General features: G+C 36.7%; 3 protein-coding genes across 6 annotated transcripts in view; 2 read left to right on the top strand and 1 right to left on the bottom strand.

The window, feature by feature from the left end:
* The window catches only part of LOC110093688 (hypoxia-inducible factor 1-alpha inhibitor), a 67,153-nt gene extending 63,481 nt beyond the window's left edge, over positions 1–3,672 (bottom strand). For all 4 annotated transcript variants that reach the window (XM_020818655.2, XM_028692795.1, XM_028692794.1 and 1 more), the window contains exons 1-2: positions 3,472–3,672; positions 3,249–3,326 (exon numbers count right to left, since the gene is read on the bottom strand). In XM_020818655.2, the coding sequence (XP_020674314.2) occupies positions 3,249–3,326; positions 3,472–3,570 (177 nt within the window). In that variant the 5' untranslated portion in view covers positions 3,571–3,672. The remainder of the gene's footprint in view (positions 1–3,248; positions 3,327–3,471) is intronic.
* A 7,266-nt stretch (positions 3,673–10,938) lies between these two features.
* LOC110093695 (early light-induced protein 1, chloroplastic-like) lies at positions 10,939–11,963 on the top strand. Its single transcript, XM_020818668.2, has 3 exons — positions 10,939–11,195; positions 11,313–11,390; positions 11,484–11,963. Exons 1-3 carry the CDS (start codon positions 11,043–11,045, stop codon positions 11,829–11,831), a joined length of 579 nt encoding a protein of 192 aa, XP_020674327.1. The 5' UTR covers positions 10,939–11,042; the 3' UTR covers positions 11,832–11,963.
* Positions 11,964–15,106: 3,143 nt separating this feature from the next.
* On the top strand, positions 15,107–18,404 carry LOC110093681. Its single transcript, XM_020818647.1, has 3 exons — positions 15,107–16,548; positions 16,921–17,666; positions 18,343–18,404. Exons 1-3 carry the CDS (start codon positions 15,107–15,109, stop codon positions 18,402–18,404), a joined length of 2,250 nt encoding a protein of 749 aa, XP_020674306.1.
* The last annotated feature ends 4,794 nt before the right edge of the window (positions 18,405–23,198 follow it).

The raw sequence follows: 23,198 nt of genomic DNA, 5'->3' as shown, positions 1-23,198 counted from the left end.
GTTGAATTTGTTTAGGAATGTTTCCTAAATTATGCTTAATTTGTTTAGGAAAAATTTTTAAATCATATTTATTTGTTTAAGAATGTTTCCTAAATTATTTTTAATTGTTAGAAAGGTTTCTTAAATTATATTTAAATTGTTTGAAAATGTTCTATTTATATTATTGTGTTATAGAGCTATTTAAAGGGGAGTTGTCTAGGATTTTATGGCATGTTATTAATGAGTTTTGTGTGTTTATTGTCCACTATTTTTATGAGGGATTCTGGTGGCGTCTAGAATTTGAGAAAGAATGTCCTCCTCTCGAAAAAAGACCATTGTATCTTGCTTGTTCATATTTCTTTTCCTATTAATAAAAAATATGTTAGTTTGCTAAAATTTATTGTTAGTTCACTGATGTTTGGTGTTCAAGTCGTATCATAGATGTTATGCTCTTCCTGCTAATCCCCATCAATTCTCTAGCAGCCCAACACTCAGTTAACCACACCATAAACACTCCACTCCCAACATCATCTAGCCAACGATCCTCTGCTCCTCCAAGCTCGGCACCCCAAGTCACATCCCTTTTCTACCACAAAACCTCCCAACCTCTCCTCATCCTCCCTTTGTCACCACATGGCCACCCACTCAACCTCAAAAAACATCCACATCCTAACCCACCATACTCAATACCTATTAACCCCATTATCCATTAATTGCTATTAACCTCTCCTATAAAAATCGCATCAAATATACCTGCACAAATTAACTATCATGGAAGCTTCAATTTCATGCCATAATTATTGGATATGACCTCGAAGCATATCTAGATATATCCCACCCTTACCCACCCACCAACATCACCACAAATGGCACAACATCTCACAATCTATATTGCAACATATGAATTCGTTAAGACAAACTCATCTTTAGCACTCTTGTAGAATTTCTCTCCACTCTCCTCATCCCTCTTCTCCCTGGTCCACCACATCTCATGAAGTCTACAATATCCTAACCAATGCCTATGCCAAACCCACCTAGGACACATCAAACAAAATAATGATTAAATCAAGAATCTTATTAAAGGATCTCAAACCATCACTAAAATTATGCACCATGTCCAAACTCATGTTGATCAAATTGCTAATTTCAACAAGCCCATGGATGAAGAAGACATCATTGGTATCATTCTTGGCGGTGTTGGTGATAATTACAAGTATATGATTGACCAAGTTAACTCTCATCAAACTCAGATCATTTTTGATGAGCTTCATGAAAAATTGTTCAACTATGAAACTATTCTTCTTATCAACCCTTGAATAAAATTCATAAACCCTTATTATCAAACTCCACAATTGTATTTTCACAGCCTCTCTAAATTTTTTTCTCAAATCTGTGGACCCCACTCATGCAATCATATGATTGCCTCAAATATTGTATCATATTTATAGATCATACAAATACATCTAGATATATCCACTTCAATAAAAAAAAATGTCTTCATTAGCTTTAAAGTCATGAAGGAAAAAAAACTGTAATTGCAAAATCATACCTTATACTAACAAAATGGTTATGCATGTTAAGCTCTTGCCACATTGATCTCCAGTCTCCACCTATAGCATTTCTCATCTCACTAAAAAATCTCATCATTATATTTTTGAATTGGTTTCTCTTGTCTCATTTGTCCGTTCAACTGCCCATTGCACCAATGCATTTGCAACAACAATTTACCTCATAAATCATCTACAGGTCTACTCGCCCCCACAATCCACTTTTCTTCTCCAAATGAACACCCCTTTAGCATTCCTCCCAACTATTCCAAACTTTGTATTTTTGGTTATCACTACTACCGATGGTTTCACTCATACGCCACACACAAACTTGACACTAGCTTCAAATTATTTGCCTTGCTTGGCTACTCTCTCACTCAAAGTACCTTTGTCTCAATATCACTACACCAAAATGTCTCCAAACATGTTCAATTTGTTGAGTCTATTTTTCCTTATGCATCTCTCTCCCAATCTCATGACACCTCCAAAGAAAAAATATCTTCATTGTGTCCTCCTATCTTTCCCATGTCACTTGTCCTTCCCCAAGACTCCATGCACATCATCCACAACATCTCCCTTTATAATGCCACCACGTATAGCTTATACACCATTGAACCAACCAAGATTTATGCCCACCAAAGAAACAATTCTCCATTAAGAATCATGATCTGCCCCGCTTTTTTCACAATGTGTATGTTGTTTCACACTTGAATGAACTTCTCTTATCTCAATGTTGATACATCATTAATTTTCTTACACTAAAATGACAAATGCCACCCTTATGACTAAACCTCTTGATATGACACCAACGCCTACTCTTCATTGCGATGCTATGCTCACAAATTTGACAATTACAAAACTGTAATGGGAAATCTAAAGCACCTAGCTCTTAAGCGCTCAAGCATCACCTTACCAGTCAATAAACTATCTCATTGTATGCATTTCCCCTCTATTGATCATCAGAAAACACCTATGACTATTATGCTTTCTATATGGCACTAGAATATTCTTCATCGTCACTCACCACTCAAGCTAATTCATTCTTTGACGTCGATTGAGATTGGGCAAGTAATAAGGATTACTTCACCTTTATAAGTTCCTAAATCATTTATATTGGTTGAAACTCAATATCTTGGAGCGTCAAGAAACAAATTACCATAGCCTGGTAAATATTGTTTGGTTGTCAGGATTGCTATTAAGTTTCGTTAGGTATGTTCTCTTCTCATCAAACTTGGCATTCACCTTCTTCAATCACCGATGATCTATTATGACAATGTGAGTATCACTCAACTCTGTACAAAACCAATATATCACTCGTGAATGATACATGTGGAATTTGATTTATTTTAACCACGGCCAACGGGCCAAGTACAAAAAGGTTCCCTTTATGTGGCTCATGTTTTGCCAAAGGCACTCACTTGTCTATTTAAGCATCAAGATTATCCTCTTATATTGGAGCTCCATCTCGAGGGAGCATTTAGTTAAACTTAGCTTGATTTGTGGGAAGATAATTGTAATGTACCTAATTCTAACTTCTAATCATGTGTCATGTAACCAAATTAAAATAAGGTTTGACACCAGTTAAAAACTGATAATTCATACCAAACACTGGAAGTCTATCCCACAAAACTGAACAGGCATAAAATATATCATCATCAAACAAAAATCACCCAAAAAGTATTAAAAAAAATGCAAATCAAAATGGTGCGACAAGGAATAAACCTGCAAATAATCGAGGCCCCCCTTGGAAGGGTTCCACTTGCTGATCGCTTCCCATCCTTTGATAGCGCCATAGAACACCTACCATGAACGAGAAGAAATAGAAGAAAAAAAGCGAAAGTTAGCACAAGGATGCAGGTGAAGCACACTAGGGAAATATACAAATCGATCTAGATGTGCGAAGAAGGGCGATGAAAGGGATGTTGGAATCCCCAGTTTCACGTACGGCAGGTACGTTAGAGGGTTCGATCTCGGCAGAGAATTCTTCGGAGGAGGGGAGACGACGGAAATGGCGGATTCTCAGAGCGTCTTCTAATTGCGCCATTCTCAGGCCTACAGGTATAGACGGAGATGCAAATACCTCTCCCGCGAAACGCCAACCAGCATCAGACTTCAGTTCTAGGTTAGATGACGGGTTAGATATGGATCGACGGGACTGGATGATATGTCTTCAGAAATAATCGTGTCGGTGCGATTCCATTTAGGGTTAAAGTGGACAATTTTTTTATTATTTTTTAAAATAAATTTTAGTACAAAAAATTTAAAATTTATATTAAAAAATAATTATAATTTTCTTCCAAATAAAATTTTAATTATATTATTTCTTAGTACATAAAATAAGAATATTCTTTTATCATATTTATTGGTTTGATACCAACCTATTAAATGAAAACAATCTTTATGATACAATTTGATTTGTATTTTAGAAATTTTTAATTTATGTAAAAATAACTTAAATATTCATTTCTATATTATTACATTATGTTAAATACTATAGAAATATATAGACGGTAGCTCCCAGTTTTATATAACATAATAGAATTATATTGCTATCTTAGTTGTACCTAAGGGTGTAAATGAGTCAAATATAATCGAGTATATGTCTAATTGAACTAAGCTAGTTTAGTTTCTACTAAAGAAATATTCATTTGTATGTTTGTTGGTGATTACCGGTTATGAGAATGTCATCATCATAGAGGAGAAAGATTGAGGTGGTGGTAATATGTTTGGTGATGAGGGAGGGATCTGAGTGGTTGAGATGGAAGCTATGGTTTAATAAAAAGTTGGATAAGATTTGAAACCACTAACGAGGAGCTTATTTGAGGTTGTAGATGGCTTTGCAGATTTTATATACATATGTTGGATGTTAGGAGTCAGTGAAGCCGGAGGTTGTTTCATGTAAATGATGTCGGTGAGGTTGCCATTGAGAAATGCATTAGGCATGTCTAATTGACAAACTGACCATTTGTGATATAGAGCAATGGTGAGAATAATATGAATGATTTGCATTTTTGCTACCAGACTAAATATGTCGGAGAAGCTTATTACATACTCTTAATTGAAACTTTGATCCACGAGATATGCTTTGTGGTGATCAAGAGAGCCATTGAGTTTGAGTTTGGTTTTGAATATCCAACGAAAGCCAAGGACGGGTTGGTTGGAACGTGGTGGAACAAAGGACCATGTTCCTTGGAGTTGAAGGGCTTCCAATTCTCGTGACATAGAATGGTGCCATTCAGATGATTGTTGGGCTTGGGAGCAACATGGCAGAGTGAAGGTGGATTTCAAAAGAGCAGATAGATTAATTATGTCTTTGGGTTTGAGAGAGCATGCTTTGAAAATGGGTTTGCATTGGATGTAGTGAGGCATTTGGAGGAAGTGGTGGAGAAGAGAATGTTGAATTTGAAGTAGAGAGGCTGGTGGAGGGGATTGGAGTGTTGGACGTTTGTGGAGAATCAAAATCTGGAAGTGGTGGAGATTTAAGAGGTGTGGTTATGGTGGAGGATTGAAAAAGAAGAGGTTGAATGGGAGGGGAAAGTATATGAAAAGGTGGAGGTTGGACATTAGATATATGATAAACTACTCATATATAAGAAATCTTTGATATGCAAGCATCCAGCTCAATTGTATTCTCACTACTCCTCCTCCCTTCACTTAGTATAGCTTTAATTATTACTACATCACACCACTTACTAAGCACATAACGTCTCCCTTTGTTATGTTATTAAATGCTCTATAAACAAGTAATCTCCATTATTTTAAAATAATATGCATACATTGTATTCAACAAAATATTTTTCATTTTCTATTATGTCTATCAAATCTTCTCTATAAGTAAAATCAGTACCTAATATTCCTTCATGGTATCATAGATGCAAGTGTAATAGTACCAACATCAACACCTTAGATCAGATGGGTGAGTCTCTCTCTGCCTCAACAACCATCCCTCTTATCTCTACACTCTCAATGAAATATATATCTATACGCTAGTCACTCAAGTTCCTCCTCTCCAATATCAAAAATGTTATTCATGTCCAACTGAATAATTGCAACTATCCCATATGACGCCTTCAAATCCTTATGATCTTCTCAACCAATGATTTCCATGGCTTTCTAATCATAACCAACAATTGTCCTCCAAAATATATCACATCCTCTACAAATGAGATTCTATATAACCTAGATCACAACAGTTGGATTTTCCTTGACCAAAACCTTGCTGCAACCATCTACTCTACCATTTCCCCCATCTATTCTACCACGCATTCTCAACCTACGAACCTACCATGAAATTTGGCCTACCCTAGAAAAATGTCTCCAACCCACCAACCGCTGTAGAGTAATCCAGCTTAAAAATGAACTTCACAACATCACAATGAAAGATCTTTCTATGTCCAATACCTCTCAAGAATCAAAACACTCATGTATAATAATTCAACAGTTGAATCTCACATAGACATCAATAACACAATCCTTTACATTCTAAATGGTCTACATCTCTTTTATCAATCCTTCAAAACTACAATCCGCTCACCAAATTAACCCCAATATTGCCCGATAAAATGTACCAAGTACAAGAAGGTGGAGTAGTGGGAGTGCAGTTGAGCTGGCTGCTTGTATATCAACAATTCCTTATATCACTTACTGAGCTTTGACCTCGATCATTGCTCTAGTTTATTTATTGAGCTCAAACTCGGCTTATTCGAAAATTATTAGGCTTTGCCCAGTTTGATTATGTAAGCTCATATGAAAAACTTGAGCATAACTCAAAAAACAATTACAAATGTTTATTATTTATTTTATTATATTATTCTAAATTTTATTTTGAAATACATTTTAATTTTAACAAGCGGTCTGATCGATAAGCTTACGACCCAAGTCAAGCTGAACTTAAATATAGTTTCAAGCATCTTGGACTGGTGGCTTGATAAATTTAGCTCATGAGCTAATTAAAGAGCCAAATTTAAGATGACTTGTGAGCTAGCTCAGCTAACTTACATCTTTTGTTGTACCCAATAAAGCATAAAGTAAAAAATTTAAGAAAAAATTATTATTGTAATATGGTTGTAGAAGTTATATCAAATTTGGCACAAATTTCAATTACAAAAACATTTAGAATTGTTATTCATGCACTAATAGAGAGAATATATTATTTTAACATTTAAAATAAAATTCCATGTTAGACATATAATAAGTTTATGAGTAGCTTACAAAGATATTAAAATAATATACTAAATATAAATTGTGAGTAATAATTATAATAATAAATACGAAAAGGATATTTAAAAAAAAAATATCATAAAAATATGATATGTAATTTTAGGGTGGATTTAAGGGGAAATATAAAGGGTCACATAACACGTACAACTTTTGAGATATTTTTATATATCACAAGTTTTTATTTGTATAAATAAAATTCCTAAAAAGTATTTAATTTATATCTCTCTATAATTTGGATATTACAGTTATAAATGTCTATTTAAAATATTAATATTATTTCTAAGATAATCAATTGATGTTTTATTGAAAAAAAGAGTAGTGTTGCGCCCTAGAATATTCGCGGCGGTAGAGAAAAATATAAATTTTAACATATTTGCATTGTATGAAGATCGCACACAATCAAATAAGAGAGTGTGCAGTATTCATAAGAGACATCAAGTTGTTTATATGGAAAAACCCTAAATAGAGGAAAAATCATGGGGCCTGGCCCAATTTGAATGAATCCACTAGTACTTGTAGTTGATTACAAATGATGCCCTTCCTTGGGGGGAAGGCCTTAGCTTGATGTAACAAAAATACATTAAATGTAGTGCACTATATGATGGGAATAGGAATAATCACTATTGACATGTTCGTTTGGTCAAAAGGACCATAGTCGGTGGACGATGGAGGTCGGAATGACAGTAGTTGGGTGTCGGTTTTCGAAAGGATAATAGTCGACGGGCGACGAATGTCAGAAAGACCGATGTATGATGATGGATGTTGGAAAGACTGTAGTCGACAACGGAGGTCGAAAGTACCGTAATCGGCTAGCAACGGAGGTCAGAAGTCTGACAATGAAAGTATGGCGACAGGCAGAAGTTCGACAACTAACGGAAGTCCGGCGTCAGGTAGAAATCCAGTGATGAGTAGAAGTTCGATAAAAGTCCGATAATGGACAGAAGTCTAGTGTCGGGTAGAAATCTGGCGATGGGAGGAAGTTCAATAATGGATAAAAGTTTGACGTCGAGAAGATGTCCGACAAAAGTCCAGCGACAGGCCAGGCAAAAGTCCGAAGATGAGTGGAAGTCCAACGTTGGGTAGAAATCCAGCGACAGGCCGAAGTCCTGTATCGGTCAGTGGCCGGTAGGTGGTCGAGGAAGAGTCTAGTGGCAAGAGAACTCTTTATTGCCTTCTTTCTCTTCTTTACTTCCTTCCTCATTATCCCCTCCTCTATGGGAAATGAGAGGTCTATTTATAGTTTTCTAAAAATGACATGACCAGTAAATAGGAGAAAGATCAATAGTAAATGTGAGAGCTCGTTCCTTTGATTTTTCCTTTCTGGATCTGATTTTCCTCCCAGGATCGTCCGGGACGATATTGAGATCGTCCAGAACGATCAGTGCAGTGAATACAGCTGATTTTCTGGAGTGGATCGTCCAGGCCGATTTTGGATCGTCCTGGGACGATCAGAGCATGGCACAAGTCAGAGAGCAAATCGTCCAAGAAATTAATTATCGTTCTGAGATATCGTCCTGGACGATTGAATTTTGTTCACATCGTCCTGGACGATGTGGCGATCGGCCGGGCCGATCAGACTTGTTTTAAAAGGAAATCAGCTCGATTTGATGAGAGAGAAAATCATTTTTTTATAAAACAAAATATCTGAGGAGAGAGAAAGAGAAGGAAAGCAAAGGAATTGAAAAGCTGGTTTCCGGAGGCCGCGGAGCGCTTTTCGTCCGACGCCGCTGTTGGGAAAAGTGTTTATCTCGTGGTAAGGACTCCGAATCCTATTTCTGTTTTCGGAAGATGTTGAGTTTTTGATCGTTTGTGCACAGATTTGTGTTGTTACCGAAAAAACGCGCCGTATTTTATTGACGAAACTTTCACCGCACAACTTTTGATATGTTATTGATATGATTTTCTACACGTTTGTGAGTATTTTCTTGTAACGATCTAGGTTTTTCTCTACCGGTTATTTGGTTCTGTGCGATTTGATCGACGATACAAATCAGATAAATATCAGGATATGATTGATGTTGCTCAGTAGAATAAAAGTCTTTATAATATTGTCGTGCACGTTCTGTATTAAATTTGGTAAATTTGTGATTTTAGAATTGTGTAAATCGATACTGCGTTATGCCGCTGAATTTTTGTACGATTTTATCCTACAGATTTTCTGAAATTGGATGATTAATGAGATTGATAGCAACGAATGTGAACTCTGATTATTATACTGAAAGATAAGTGAAAACCTAGTTGAACCGTTGGTTGGAGATTGACTTGACCTTACAGGATGTGGGCCGACGGGCTTTCCTTAAACTATTGATCATTGATTATAACGATTTGGGAGTCATAAGGAGATTGATATGCCGACGGGCAGCCGACGGCATAGAGATGACGACTCTTATTAACCACGTATGGATTCAAACACACTATGGATTCACACAGCACTATGGGATTATTTGTAAGCCATGATTGTATTTGTTCAGTAAGACTATTGTATTTGAAATGCATGTGTAAGGCATTGACTCGGATGGATTATATGTTTATTTGTTGGAGATTACTGGCGGATTTATGATTCTATTATCATTACGATTCATTTGATATTTATGATTCGTCACCTGCGCATTGCTACTGTTATAGATATTGTATGGATATGGATATGGATACTGTGATTGATTTCATGATGTCGGAATGGATACTACTGAATTTATTGATATTGATCGCTTATTGTACACTGTATTGAACTGCTGCATTTGATTCAATTGACTAGTATAGACTGGCTGTATTGTGTTGATTTTATGATTTCGTACCGATCGCATTTAATTGACCAGATAGATATTATTTTGATTGATTCGATTTGATACGATTGATTTGACTGATCGACTGATTTCCTACTGTTTATTGATTCTTCTACCGCTGCATTGACTACTGATTGATTTTCGTATATTACTAGATTCATTGATCATGTGCAATAGACTGTTATGGATTTGATTGACTGACATGCATATTTTTCCAGTATCGTGCTTTGATTCAGTTGTAGTATTAGGTGACCTGCTGGGCTTTTTGAAGCTCATTATATGTGGTTAATATTTTCAGGTTAGTAAGGGGAGCAGGAGATTGAGGTTGATCAGGAATCTCCAGGTTTTTGTCCTTTTTGGTTATAGTTATTCTTTTGTAGTCATGACAGGATAGATTTCAGTTCATGTGTTTGTGTTCATAGTGTAGCTCCTGAGTATTGTATATGATCTTTTGAGGGTTGAATCGACTTGTACATTGATGTTATAAATGTTATAGATTTTTGCTAGACTGTTTGATTGAAGTTATAGATAGCTCTGGTAAATTGTTGATGGATTGCTTGAAATTCTTTCCAAGTTAGATCTTGGGGCGTCACAGTAAATTTGTAATTGTTTGAATGGACGGTTGATGTTGAATTAATCCTTTGATCATGGACCATTTATCAAGTATTTGAGTGCCTTAGTTATATATCAGAATTTGGTGATCTTGTGCTCGTTGGATTCATCTCATCGAGCTGCTCGATTCGACTATTTAGAATTTAGTAATCGAAATTAAAATTTTAACCTTTCCAAATGCGCTTCGGGTCTTTGATTTGGACCATTTTGACTCAGATTGAGTCGAATTTGGTCTCGTTGGGTTCGTATTTCTGAGACGTTCAGTTTGACTGTAAGTTTGTTGAAATCGAAGTTGACATGATCTCTAATTTGATTGTTGAAGTTTCCAACTTGATTTTTCCTAGAGATTCATGCCGAACTTTGATGATATAGCAAGTAGCGATTATATTTTTATAATGTACTCAAAGAGATTGATGGCTGATTAAAAAAAAGGTGCATCAAAAACTGTCAAGAGAGGATACTGATGACTGATGACTGATAAAAAAATGGTGTATCAAACTTCGTGGGAGGTTGTTATGAGAGGATGTTGACGACAAATAACGCTATTTGACAAATGTCTCCCCGTAAAGCCCATTAGCCCAAGAGATCACCGGTAGTTTCCAGAACACTCCGGTAGCGCCCTGTAAGTGTTGGCCATGCGAAGACCCACGTCACGTGCCCATGTCACGTGGCGCACCAGCATCCACGTTACTCAAATCTCTTGGCCAAGCTTTTAAGCTGACGTGGCCTTTCTTTAAACCACACCAACCCACCGTTACTTCTCACTCCTGCTCTCTATTTATTTCTTCTATTTGCTTACTTTCCTCTTCACAGCCTCCTCGATCTTCTTCCACTGAACTGATAATTTCTGTAAAACTCTTCAATTCCACAGCTTCTACACTTCGAAGTTTCCACAATTGAAATGGCTACAACAGTGTTCGCAGCTTCACCGTCCTACGCGACCGGAATCGGGTCACGTGGCTTCATCATGCAAAGTAAGGCACCATCTCTACCATCATTGCACCGCCGCAGCACAGCAGCCGGCGGTGGCCGCGCCGTCCAGTGCCAGGCCAAGGTGATCGATCTTGCAGTCCTTATGATGTATTTTTCTGCAATCATAATAGCCCTTATTCTCGGGTATTGAAATTAAATATCATATGAAAATGTATCGATCCTATGGTTTTACGTACAGGATAACTCTAACGACGGTGAATCCGGACCAGTCCTCAACCTTCGAGAAGCGATACCTGAAGCAAAACAAGAACTGAAAGTAATCTATCAATTCCTTAAATAAAGTAGATGAATAATATAACACGTGCGTATTTTGCTTACAAAGATGGGTTCTTGTTCTTCACACATGCAGGCCAAGGGCAAAACCTTCTGGGACGCGCTGTCGTTCAGCGGACCGGGCCCTGAGCGGATAAACGGCCGGCTGGCTATGGTCGGGTTCGTCTCGGCCATGGCAGTCGAGTTAGCTCGAGGAGAGGATTTGGCAGCTCAGCTCGCAAACGGCGGCGTGTTATGGTTCGCCGGTGCGGCGGCGTTGCTCTCGGTAGCTTCGCTGGTTCCGTTATTTCGCGGCGTGGACGCGCCGGACAGGTCCAATGCGCCCATGACAGCAGATGCGGAGATCTGGAACGGCCGATTTGCCATGCTGGGCCTTGTTGCTCTTGCTTTCACTGAATTTGTTAAGGGTGGCCCGCTCGTCTAGGCTTCTTTGCAGTAGCCTATTCATGTTTACTGCCATGGTTTTGTGCAGTTGTGTACATGCAGTTTTTGTAGCAAGTAGATTTGTAGATTATAGTTAGTAATATATTTAAATAAACTGAGCTTTTAAAATAAACAGGCTTGTAAATCAATTAGAAGAATTGGCTCTATGGCATGACGAGTAGAACTAATACTACTTAAAACAAATATAAATGATTTTTTTTTAAAGCAGTTTCTTAGTAAAATAAAATAAAAATTTTGTAACAGGAAGTTGCATTAAGAAGCAAAAAAAGAAAGTCCCAAATGAAATTGAAGGCTTCGTTTGAAATTGTTTTATAAAGCTATTTTAAGATAAGAGTTGAGATTATATATTGTTATGAGATTATATCTTGTTAGGATATACAAAAGATATCCGATGATTAAATATTTTAGACATTATTAATTGCCTTTTTTTTTACCATTATTAATTGCTATGAATTAGTTAAGTATTTACAAATAGGTTCTTCTATGTTTGATATAGGGCAGAATATAGACGTACCTAAATTTTTATCAAATTTGGTAGGGATGTAAAAGGAGGTTTATGAACTTCTTACGATTTTTCTATCTCCATAGAATCTACAACTCTAAAAAACATATGACAAGCATGAAAAGTTTTTTTTTTTGGGAAAATTAGGGATCGTAGTCCAAATATTGCATTAACTGTAAAAGAAAACTGTAAATATTGACATCCATCACAACCTTCCAGTAGATGTCAACAAAAACCTAACAGTTCCAGCTGCTTAATAGAATAAAACAGGAACTATACCAAAAAGAAAATCTGCCTAACAAAACAAAATGGCAGAAGTGAAAAGGGGAGAGCCCCACAAAATACATCAGCTTAATCTGATAAAAAATAGGCTTTGTACTCCCGAAAAAACTCCCAGGTCAAAGAAAACTTGGACTTAGAATAATTAAAAGAACGATCGAAGCAGCTATTCCCTGGTTGCCCCATAGGCCAGCTATTCCCTGGTTGCCCCATAGGCCATCCAAGGAAAAAAGGGAGTTCATCATTGTCCAGGAAGACCAGAAAATGATAACAGGTGACATCCGGTCTGTAGAGTAAATGATAGCAGGTGACATCCGATCTGTAAAATAAGCATCGACTGCAGCAGCAAGTGTCCCAATGCCAATGCCACCACCAGAAAACAGAGCAGCTAATTCGTAAATCTCCGCAGAATTTCATCATCACACCATTTAGAAATTTTACATAAAATGGCATTCTTAATCTTGATTTTAGTAGTCGAAACACTAGAGGCAGAGGAAGCAAACCTCCTCTCATTCTTTTCTCGCCAAGTATAGTAAACAGTGCAACATATGGTGATGAAGAGGATGTATTTGTGCTGGGAAGATAGGGTTGGGTTTTCATTAACCCAGTCGAATGTATGCAGCAGGTTTGGTCTAAAGTAAAAAGAAGCAACCTCCGGAATGAGCGTGATGATGATAGAGTGAGTATAATTGCAATCGAAAAAAAAATGATTAACACTCTCAGCACCAGCAGAACATAAAGGGCAAGACGAATCCATGATAATGTTCCTACGTTTGAGTTCCTCAGCAGTTTTAAGCCCTCCCACCAAAGCTAACCAGGTAAACAGTGAGAAACGCAGAGAATGTCTTTTGTGCCATATGAAATTCATCCAGTTACAATCAGGAACAGAGATATAATAATCAGAGACCAAGTTTTTGAAAAGAAATTTACCCAAATTAGCCCAGGCAATGCAATCAGAGTTCTCCCAAATAATGACCCTGTAGATTTCATTTTGAATCACAACAGAAAAAGGAACGGGAATGATCCATTCCCCACCAGGTGAAATGAAATTGCTAACGGCATGGTCCTCAAAATTAGCTAATTCCGGGCATAATTGCACCAAACAATGAGTGTTGCACCAGGCATCCCAAATGAAAGAGCAGGGAGAGGAAGGGGAAATCTTAAAAGTCCAGCGAGCTTTAGTAGAAGAGGCAGTAAAACATATAGATGGCTTCTTCTTAGTAGAAGAGGCAGTGAAATGAAATTTCTCAATCCTAGAAAGGGATTTTTTTTTGGAGGCTCTGCTAGGGTTAGCTCCCGCCGCCGCCAACTTTTGGGTCTGCCTCCTTCTCCCCTCTCCTCCGGCCCCTGCCGGAGGACTCCCTCACGATCTTCTTGCAAATGGAGGCTGCTTCTGACCTTCACTTTCCCCCGCTCTCTGGGCTTGCTGGAAGACCTCCTTCTTCATCGCCTTCCCGTGTTTGGAAGAATATTGTTATAGATTCGGTTCCTATCTCTAAGGACCTCCCTCTTTCTTTTCTACCGCTTGAACCAGACATCATCCCTTTTGCTGGGGAATGTTTGGTTAAAGGGGCCGAAAACTGGAATCTTTGCTTGGTGGGCTATTTCATAGGCCGACGACCTTACTATGAGTCTCTCCTTGGAGCTATTCGTAAGTCCTGGACTCTTAAGGGGTCGTTGCAGCTCCTCTCTCTTTCAGATGGCTTCTTCCTTCTCCGTTTTTCCACTGCGGAAGACTATGAGATGGCTTGGTCTAAATGGGTGTGGTTCTTCCTTGGGAGGCCTTTTCTACTTCAAAAATGGTCCCCCAAATTCAGGCCAAAGCGTGAAAATTTCACTTTGATTCCTATTTGGGTAAAAATTCTGGATTTACCTCTCGTCTGCTGGAATTCTGAGGGCATATCTCGTATTGCTAGCAAAATCGGCATCCCCCTAGCCTTAGATGCGTTAATAGCACAAAAAACTCGTCTGACCTTTGCCCGGGTATGCATTCAAGTTGATGCATCGACTACTTATCCTGAGGAGATCGATCCCCATCTCGATTGAAGATGACGTTTTCAGTTTAAAAATACAATATGAGCTCAACAGGTTGTGGCTTCTACCCACAATTTAAATTCGGATTCTAATACTACAAAATCTTACCTCCACATCCACCACTTCACAAGCCCCCCTGCTATCAACATTCCAAACCTCAATTCTCCTCATGAGAATTCCACCTCCTCTTCTTCGTCCACATTGCCTTCTTTTAAGCCGCCTACACCTAAGACTCTTTCACCCAACAGATTTGATGCCCTTCAACTTCTCTCTGATGACCAAGTAGATAATGCGGATGACTCTTCTCTGGATACTGATACTGCTTCCAGGGTTAAAGAGAAAGACAAGGATAAGGAGAAGCCAATCTTGCAGTCGGGCAAACAAAACAAAAATGCTAAGGGGAAGCAAGCCAAAAAGACCCTTGCCTCCAATCAACAATAATGTCCTTACCCAACATTGCTTGTTGGAACATCAGGGGCTTCAACAGCCCGGAAAAAGTATTTTGCTGTAAGAATTTTATTTCTGCCCATAAGCTGGATATGCTCTGTGTTTTGGAAACTAGGATTAATCCTACTTCTCTTCTCAACCCCTTCTTTCATGATTCTCATGTCCTCTTCCCTCTGGAACAAGATTGTCACAACTTCAATCTGGCCACTCCTGGTCGGATATGGATAAAGTGGAATTCTACTAAAGCTTGCTTCAAACCTGAGATTATCACTTCTCAAATCATCACTGGAACTATGTCTGGTTCTTACTTCTCTCCATTTACTTTATCTGTCATTTATGCAGAGAATGACAGAATTGGCCGTGCTGCTCTCTGGGATCAGATTAGAAGCTGTGCTTCTAGGATATCTAATCCTTGGATCCTAATGGGAGACTTGAATTGTTGTCGTTTTGCCTCCGATAAATTGGGTGGTCAAGTGCTGTCTCACTGTAATTTAGGTGAGCTGAATTCTGCTCTTTTCGATGCAAACCTGGAGGACCTTCATTCTGTTGGAAATCCTTTCACTTGGTTTAATCAGCAAACTACCAACCCCATACACATCAAATTAGACCGTTGCATGATCAATTCTTTTTGGTCTTCGGTTTATCCTGAGACCTTTTATTCTGTGCAAGCTCCTTCATCTTCTGACCATTGTCCCCTTATCCTTCACTCCCGAGCATCTACACCTTCCCCCCACAGATTCCTCTTTAAGAATTACTTGACCTCTCTTGATGCCTACTGGAATATTTTGCTTGATGTCTTCTCTCTTGATCAAGCTGGTAGCCCCTTGGCTGATCTGTGCTACAAGTTGCGTGTGTTGAAAGGCAGGATTAAATCTGAATCTTGGTCTAATGCTAAAGCCATCCAAGAATATTTGGACTCCCTTCATCGGCATCAATCCCACTGCTTGCAGCAGATTGCCCATAATCCATCCAATGTGGTCCTTAACCACAGATTGAAAGAAATTAGCTCTCGTATTACTAATTTCACGTCCCTCAATGCGTCCTGGATTATTCAGAGAGCTAAATCATCTTGGCTCAGCCACGGGGAAGATGATTTAAAGTTCTTATACGACAAAATTAGGAGGCGTAAAGCTTCTAGCAACGCTGCAATCAATCTCAGCTCTTCTTCTTATGGAGTGAGGGAAGACTCTATCACTGCTATTCTTAATCATTACCAGGATCTCTTCAATCCCCCTTTGATTGAGAATTTAAACATTAACCTCTTTCCTTCTGGCTATGTCTTACAGCCTCACATTGCAGATGAACTTATCATTCCAATTTCTGATGATGAAATTAGGAAGGTTGTGTTTGATGGCGCAAGGCTAATTCTTCCCCGGGTCCTGATGGCTATAATTTTCACTTCTTCAAAAGATGCTGGCACATCATTGGCCCCAAGGTTTGCAAAGCTGTCCAATCATTTTTTGTTACGAACAGTATGCCTAAGGGTATTAAAGCCACTGCTCTTGCTTTGATTCCCAAATCCAAACATACCATCTCTTTTAATGACTTTAGACCTATAGCCTTATGTAATGTTATTTACAAAATCATATCTAAAGTCATCACTAATAGGCTTAAACCTATCATGCCTCTCATTGTGAAGAATAATCAAACTGGTTTCATCCACTCTAGAATTTCCACTGATCATATTATTCTTGCTCAAGAGTTGCTTTCTTATACTGCCAAGGGGAAAAAGAATATTTTCTGTGCCAAATTTGACATTCGGAAAGCTAGCTTTTGATACTATATCTCGGGAATTCATTCTTTCTAGATTACACCAAAAAGGTTTTCATGAGCAATTTATTCTTTGGATTAAGCAATGTATTACAAATGTCAATTTCTCTATAGTCATCAAAGGTGCCCTTGAAGGTTACATCCCATCCACGGCCGGGCTCAGGCAGGGCTGCCCTCTGAGTCCTTTCCTCTTCTGTATTGCTATGGACGCTCTTTCGTCTATCTTGGATGATAATATATTTAAAGGTGTGCATTATAAGGAATTTAACATTAGCCATCTTCTCTACGCTGATGACTTGCTGATTCTAGGAGAAGCTACTCCCAACAATTGTGCCAATTTAATGAGGATATTAAACACCTTTTCTGAAGCCTCGGGTCTTCACATAAACATGGATAAAAGCTCTTTGTTGCTTCCCAAGCACATCCCCAACGGTCCCAACATCTGCAACTCACTCAATCTTACTCAAAAGGAATCCATCTCTTACCTGGGTATCCCCATTTCTTTCAAAAAACTGAAGCTTTTTGATATTGCTCCTCTTACTGATAAAATCATGGGGAAATTTTCTGGCTGGAATGCTAAATTGCTATCCATGGCGGGGAGATTGCAATACCTTAAGTTTACTATGCTGAATTCTATTGCATATTGGATCAGGGGAGCTATTATACCCAAAGCGGTTTTTAAAATTTTCAGGAAACTGGCCTCTAAATTCCTGCTTTTTGGTGATGCTTCGGTGGGGAAAAAGCTGCATATGATTAGCTGGGATAATATCTGCAAACCAAAATGTAAGGGTGGCATTGGCATTTCTAGTATTAATGCTCTTATTTACAGCTATAATTGTTCCTTTATACATAGATTGTATAATAGGCCTTCCCCTTTGGCGACTTGGATTTTCAAATACTATTCCTCTCCTTGGAAACCTCCTCATCATTCCAAGGCTACTGCCTTTTGGAAGCATGAAAAGTTTTATTCCAACACTCTTAAATTTTTTAATATTTTCTGTTATTTTAATATATCATACTGAATTTAAATACAAATACAACCATTATATGTATTATATTAATAATGTGAGATATTGAAAACATTTATTATTCATTCAAAGTACAATAAACTATGACCAGCTAGTCATGAAAATGCAAAAAATCAAATCAAAATTCATTGCATGCATATAAGAGAAATTATAAGAGCATAAGTGAAATCAAATATCATTATGATAGTATAATATACTCTTTGCACTCCAAATGTCTGATTGCTTACAAATAGATAGGTTGATGATCTCCAAGAAGTATCTTTTTCTCTTTTAGCTCCTTAACTTGACTCTCAGAGGGCACTATACTTTAACACTCAATACTCACTAAAAATTATAGGAGTCAATAAAACTATGAATTAGTACTCTCACTTAAACGAACTAAAAAACTACTTAAACGAACTAAAAAACTATTTATACTTGTACAAAAACAGACACATGCGCCATAGTGCCCAGCATGGTGGCGTTTGTACAAAAACAGACACATGCGCCATAGTGCCCAGCATGGTGGCGTCGCGACAAGTTTGATCATTATATTTATAGTAAGTTTGATCATTAGATTTATTGAGCTGTATGTTTAGGTGCAACCCTCATATGTCCTTAAAAGTCTTAACCTAGTTGTTAAGGCATAATGAATCAAGAGAATTCAACATTTGGTGTACAAAAGAATTATGGTTTTATAAACTTGCTTTTAGTTTGTAAGGCGTACCACTTTTTTTTTTCTTAAGATATCGAATTTTTATATTTTGATTCGACCTTCAAACCTTTAAGTGGTGAATTAGCCAATTTAGGGTTCAATTTTTTTCTGTTATGCTTAGCCTTTGAATTTCAAAATAGATAAGAGATCTCTAATCCATTTTAGTTAAGAGTATACTTTCGATCTTTGGATAAGTTGAGTTTTATATTTAGGCTCAGTCCTTTAATGTGGTGAAATTGAAAATTTAGGTGATAAAACTGGTTTTGGCATATCTTAGAATGATTTAAAATGTATAAATTGTGGATTTCAATGTAGTACGTATAAGGTTGTTTATGACTTTCATGGAATGATTTATAAGATTTAAGATTACTTAGAGTTTTAAAAGACTAAACTTATGAAATAGTAGGTAGTTTAAGTATGCCTTTGAGAATAACATCTAAATGAATGTCATTTAACTCTACATATGGAACAATTATTACGTCCTCCGACCGGATGCAGAGAAGCATCCGGTCGTAGGCAAAAAAAAACTCGGTACCGAGGTGTACCGAGTTTTTTGAAAAACTCGGTACACCTCGGTACCGCATTTTTTTTGCCTACGACCGGATGCTTCTTGCATCCGGTCAACCGAACCAAATAAAAATTCCTACATATGTGTCTCAACAGTCCGTAAAGGAAAATATATATTAAATTATAAATAATGTAAAATAATGATTAATTTATTTATTTAAAAATTAACTTAAAAACTTTCATTACACACATGCCCCTCCTTGATCATTTTTCTCTCTAATTTTTCCCAACACCACCTCATTGACTAGATAGAAAATTGCACACATGAAATGACAATATCTCTAACATTGTGATTGCCACTACTATAATGTATATGATCTCAACTTTTCATGTTCCCATGTCGTCAGTACTGCGATCATCTTCCTTAATTATCCTTGTTGCTGATGGGTTACATGGGTGTGTGAATTATGTTTATACAATAGGTTGAAATATGCTTAGATTATCTTTGATATGTAATACCCAATAAATATGTAAGTGTATGTGTCGATCAAGTAATAAAGTGATTGAGAGTATCAATTTCATGAGAAAATGTTCTACTAACATGCAAATGAACTACTAATGCGTTATAGCTACAATGCTTATCTTATTGAATAAAAAAGTAGGGTTGAGATTATCTCTGCTAGTGAATACAAAAAAAGAAGAAGATAAGATACCATTTGATTACATATTTTGGGATACTGGTTGTGAATTGCCTAACTTTTCACAAGTAGACTCATATATGTTTGTTACGGATCAGAGCATATACATCCCTGCATCTCTACTGAGTTTGTAAAGGTGTAAAGGGAGGTTTCTGACCTTCATACAATTTTGTATATCTATAGAACCTAGAACTCTAAACATCATATGTCAAGCATGCAAAAGCTTCATTCCAACACTCCAAATTATTTCAATATTGCTCTATCGAGGTAATATATTACACCGAATTTTAACTAAACACATGGTCATTATATGCATTAAGAAATTAAGAATGGGTGATATTGAAAATATTAATTAGTCATTCAAAGCGCAAGAGTTTACATTAGTATTTACAAACAATTCACATCATTAGCTCGAAATTAAAAAATTATATAGCCTTGGTGATAAAAAAGATCAAATCAAAATTCATTGATTGCATATAAGAGAAAGTATAAGAGCATAAGTGAAATCAAATATCACTTGGATTGTATAATACACTCTCTACACTTCTTCCTCCAAATGTTTGATTGCTTACAAATAGGTAGGATGACGATTTCTCAAATGAAGTATCATTTTCTCTCTAAAAGGGCACTACACTTCAGCACTCAATACCCACTAAAAATGACGGACCCAACAAAATTCTGACATATCTCTCAGTTAAACAACTGAAAAACTATTTATACTTGGACAAAAATGGACTCGGGAGCTACACCGCTCAACATAGTGGCGCCACTATATTACAAAATGAACTAGCACCTCAGCACTACTAAGTGGGCTATGTTGCGGTGTTGGATTAACCTAACACATCAATTGGCTAAATCAACCCATCTTTTGGTTAAGTCAAGGTTGTTCCTCATTTCGACAACTATTCACATGCGATGTGAAAAAAGTTGAGCACTATGGCACTTGAATGTGCAATTCGACTCTATGACATTGTAAAGTTTGGTGCACCGATGCCCAAATCCCTGAGTCTTCTAGGATGTGATGTTGAATACTTGCGCTATAAAATTGTAAAGTGCTACAACGTTGGCCTTGGCTCCATCAAGGCTCTGAATTAATTGACATTGTTTTCGAGGCTCCGGTGCTGCAATTTTTTGATTTGACACTAAGACATTATGGTAGTTGGAGCTTTTCGGCGTTGGTTCAAGACTTATGAATATTTTCCCTTTTTTTTTTAGACCTTCTTGCACAACATCAATGAAAAATAATAATTTTATCAATATTGAAAATAGTAAAATATTATAAAATTTACACTTAATAGTTGGTCAATGCACTTGGGCACCTTTCGCTCAAGCTAATATTGCTCCACTCTCACACTTGATAGCAATCAATATGTGAACCCATGTGTTCCAACCACATAACATCCTCCCAAGCTTGCCACTCACCAATACATGTAACATCAGTCTCCTCTATGCTCAACCCACTCACACCATCACTGGATGTTGCATATTTGCACATGCTTAAGCAAGAAATGAAATATATTTTATGGATGAGTATATTTTTAGTACTTTAGATGTTTTAGTAGGTCGGTAGAATGTTGTTTGTTTAAAATGTATATTGAAAGTGAATATAAAATATTTTCAAAATTAAATTTTGGGATTTGTATATTATAGCTCAACACAATAAGACATATCCGGTTGGGTTGACAATGAGATTGATTTTTGAATTAATGAGTATTAGAGTGAGAAGATCCTCTATTATGGGTTTTACTTATGTTATCCATTTGAACAAATGTTCCTAGAATACTATATATGTTAGACAACAAAATTATTGCATACTTAAGTTTTTATGATAACAAGGAGAAAATTTTACGTCATAGCATTACAAGAAAATATTATATACACAATTTCAAAACCGAAAAATATCTTGGAGTTCCAATAAATAAAACACCATAAGCTACCCATTGACTATAAAAAATACAAGTCGATTGATATAGTTTTATAAGCATATAACACAATATATATATATATATATATATATTTATATATATATATATATATATATATATATAATAATATATATATATATAATAATAATATATATATATATATATATAATATATATAGTATAATTATTATATATATATATAATATATCATATATATAATATATATATATATCACTCATCATTGTTGTACCAAATAAACATATTCAAAAATTGAGAATATTCTTATCATTGCAGTATGCTCTTAGGAATTATATATCAAATTTGTCATAGATTTAATTATTAAAACATTGAAAGATTGTTATTCTTGGGCAGAGAGAGTGAACTATATATATATTATATAATAGTTATGAGGAAGCTCAATATATGACGTAATTTTTTTTTAATTGAGAATGGCTCAAATTATAAGATTTGACCATGTTAAAATGATTACAATTGTGTTAGCAATATATAATTTTGAAAAATGTGCTTCCTTATAATTATAAAAGATGCTCGTCCAAATAATTGAATAATTTATTTAATTAATATAATAAAAATAAATTGTGAAAAATAATTTCAACAACATAAGTAAAAAAAAGAGCTTTATGATAACAAATATATTATCAAAAAATTAAAGTCATCTTATTTTAAGGGAAAAGTTAAGGGTCAGGGCCTCGGGGGGAAGCATAAAGGGTCACGTAACTCCCGTATACTCGTACATCTCTTCTTAGGTGTCTCATATATATTTAACACATGTTCCATTTTAATGGATATGGACCTAATAGATCCTATTACAACCTCAATAAATCATATTAGTATTAATCCTATGTAAACCTTATTCTTGTTGTCCAATGACAAATGTACACGTGTGTCTCACACCTGCCATTGTCTATTTATATGTGTATGTACTTAGGCAATGTAATTTCAATGAAATAAGTTTCTCTGCTCTTCCACTTCAGGAAAATCACCCATTCTGGCGGAATTTTCAATGAAATGAGTTACTCATAAATCTCTTCTTAGGTGCCAGCACGTGGGATCGGGGTGACGAGCAAGGCTCTGGCAGCGCGGGAGCGTGGTGGCTGGCCGGAGCGCGGGATTTTTTTTTTTAATTTGACTGGCTGTTTAAGCCCGCCGGAATAATTTGCCGCCGGAAAAAATCGCCGAAATTTATTTTCCGGCGCGTTTTTTACCGGCGGAATTTTAACCGCCGGAAAACCGCCGCTAAATTACAAAACCGATGGAAAAGGCTCATTATCAACCGGAAAATGCCGTCGAAAATGGGTGATTTTCCTGTAGTGTTCTCTTTCTTTTTCTTCCACTGTCGTCGATGGTTCGACACCATCTACTCTCCGGCACCATCAACTTCTACATGGTATCAGTAGCGGGTTGAACCTCCGGCCAAATTTCTCATGGCAACCTCGGCGTCAA

Source organism: Dendrobium catenatum, unplaced genomic scaffold (genome assembly GCF_001605985.2).
Source record: "Dendrobium catenatum unplaced genomic scaffold, ASM160598v2 original_scaffold_280350, whole genome shotgun sequence".
Classification (NCBI taxonomy): domain Eukaryota; kingdom Viridiplantae; phylum Streptophyta; class Magnoliopsida; order Asparagales; family Orchidaceae; genus Dendrobium; species Dendrobium catenatum.
The sequence above is the reverse complement of the archived record's forward strand: the minus strand, read 5'-3'. Positions and strand labels throughout refer to the sequence as shown.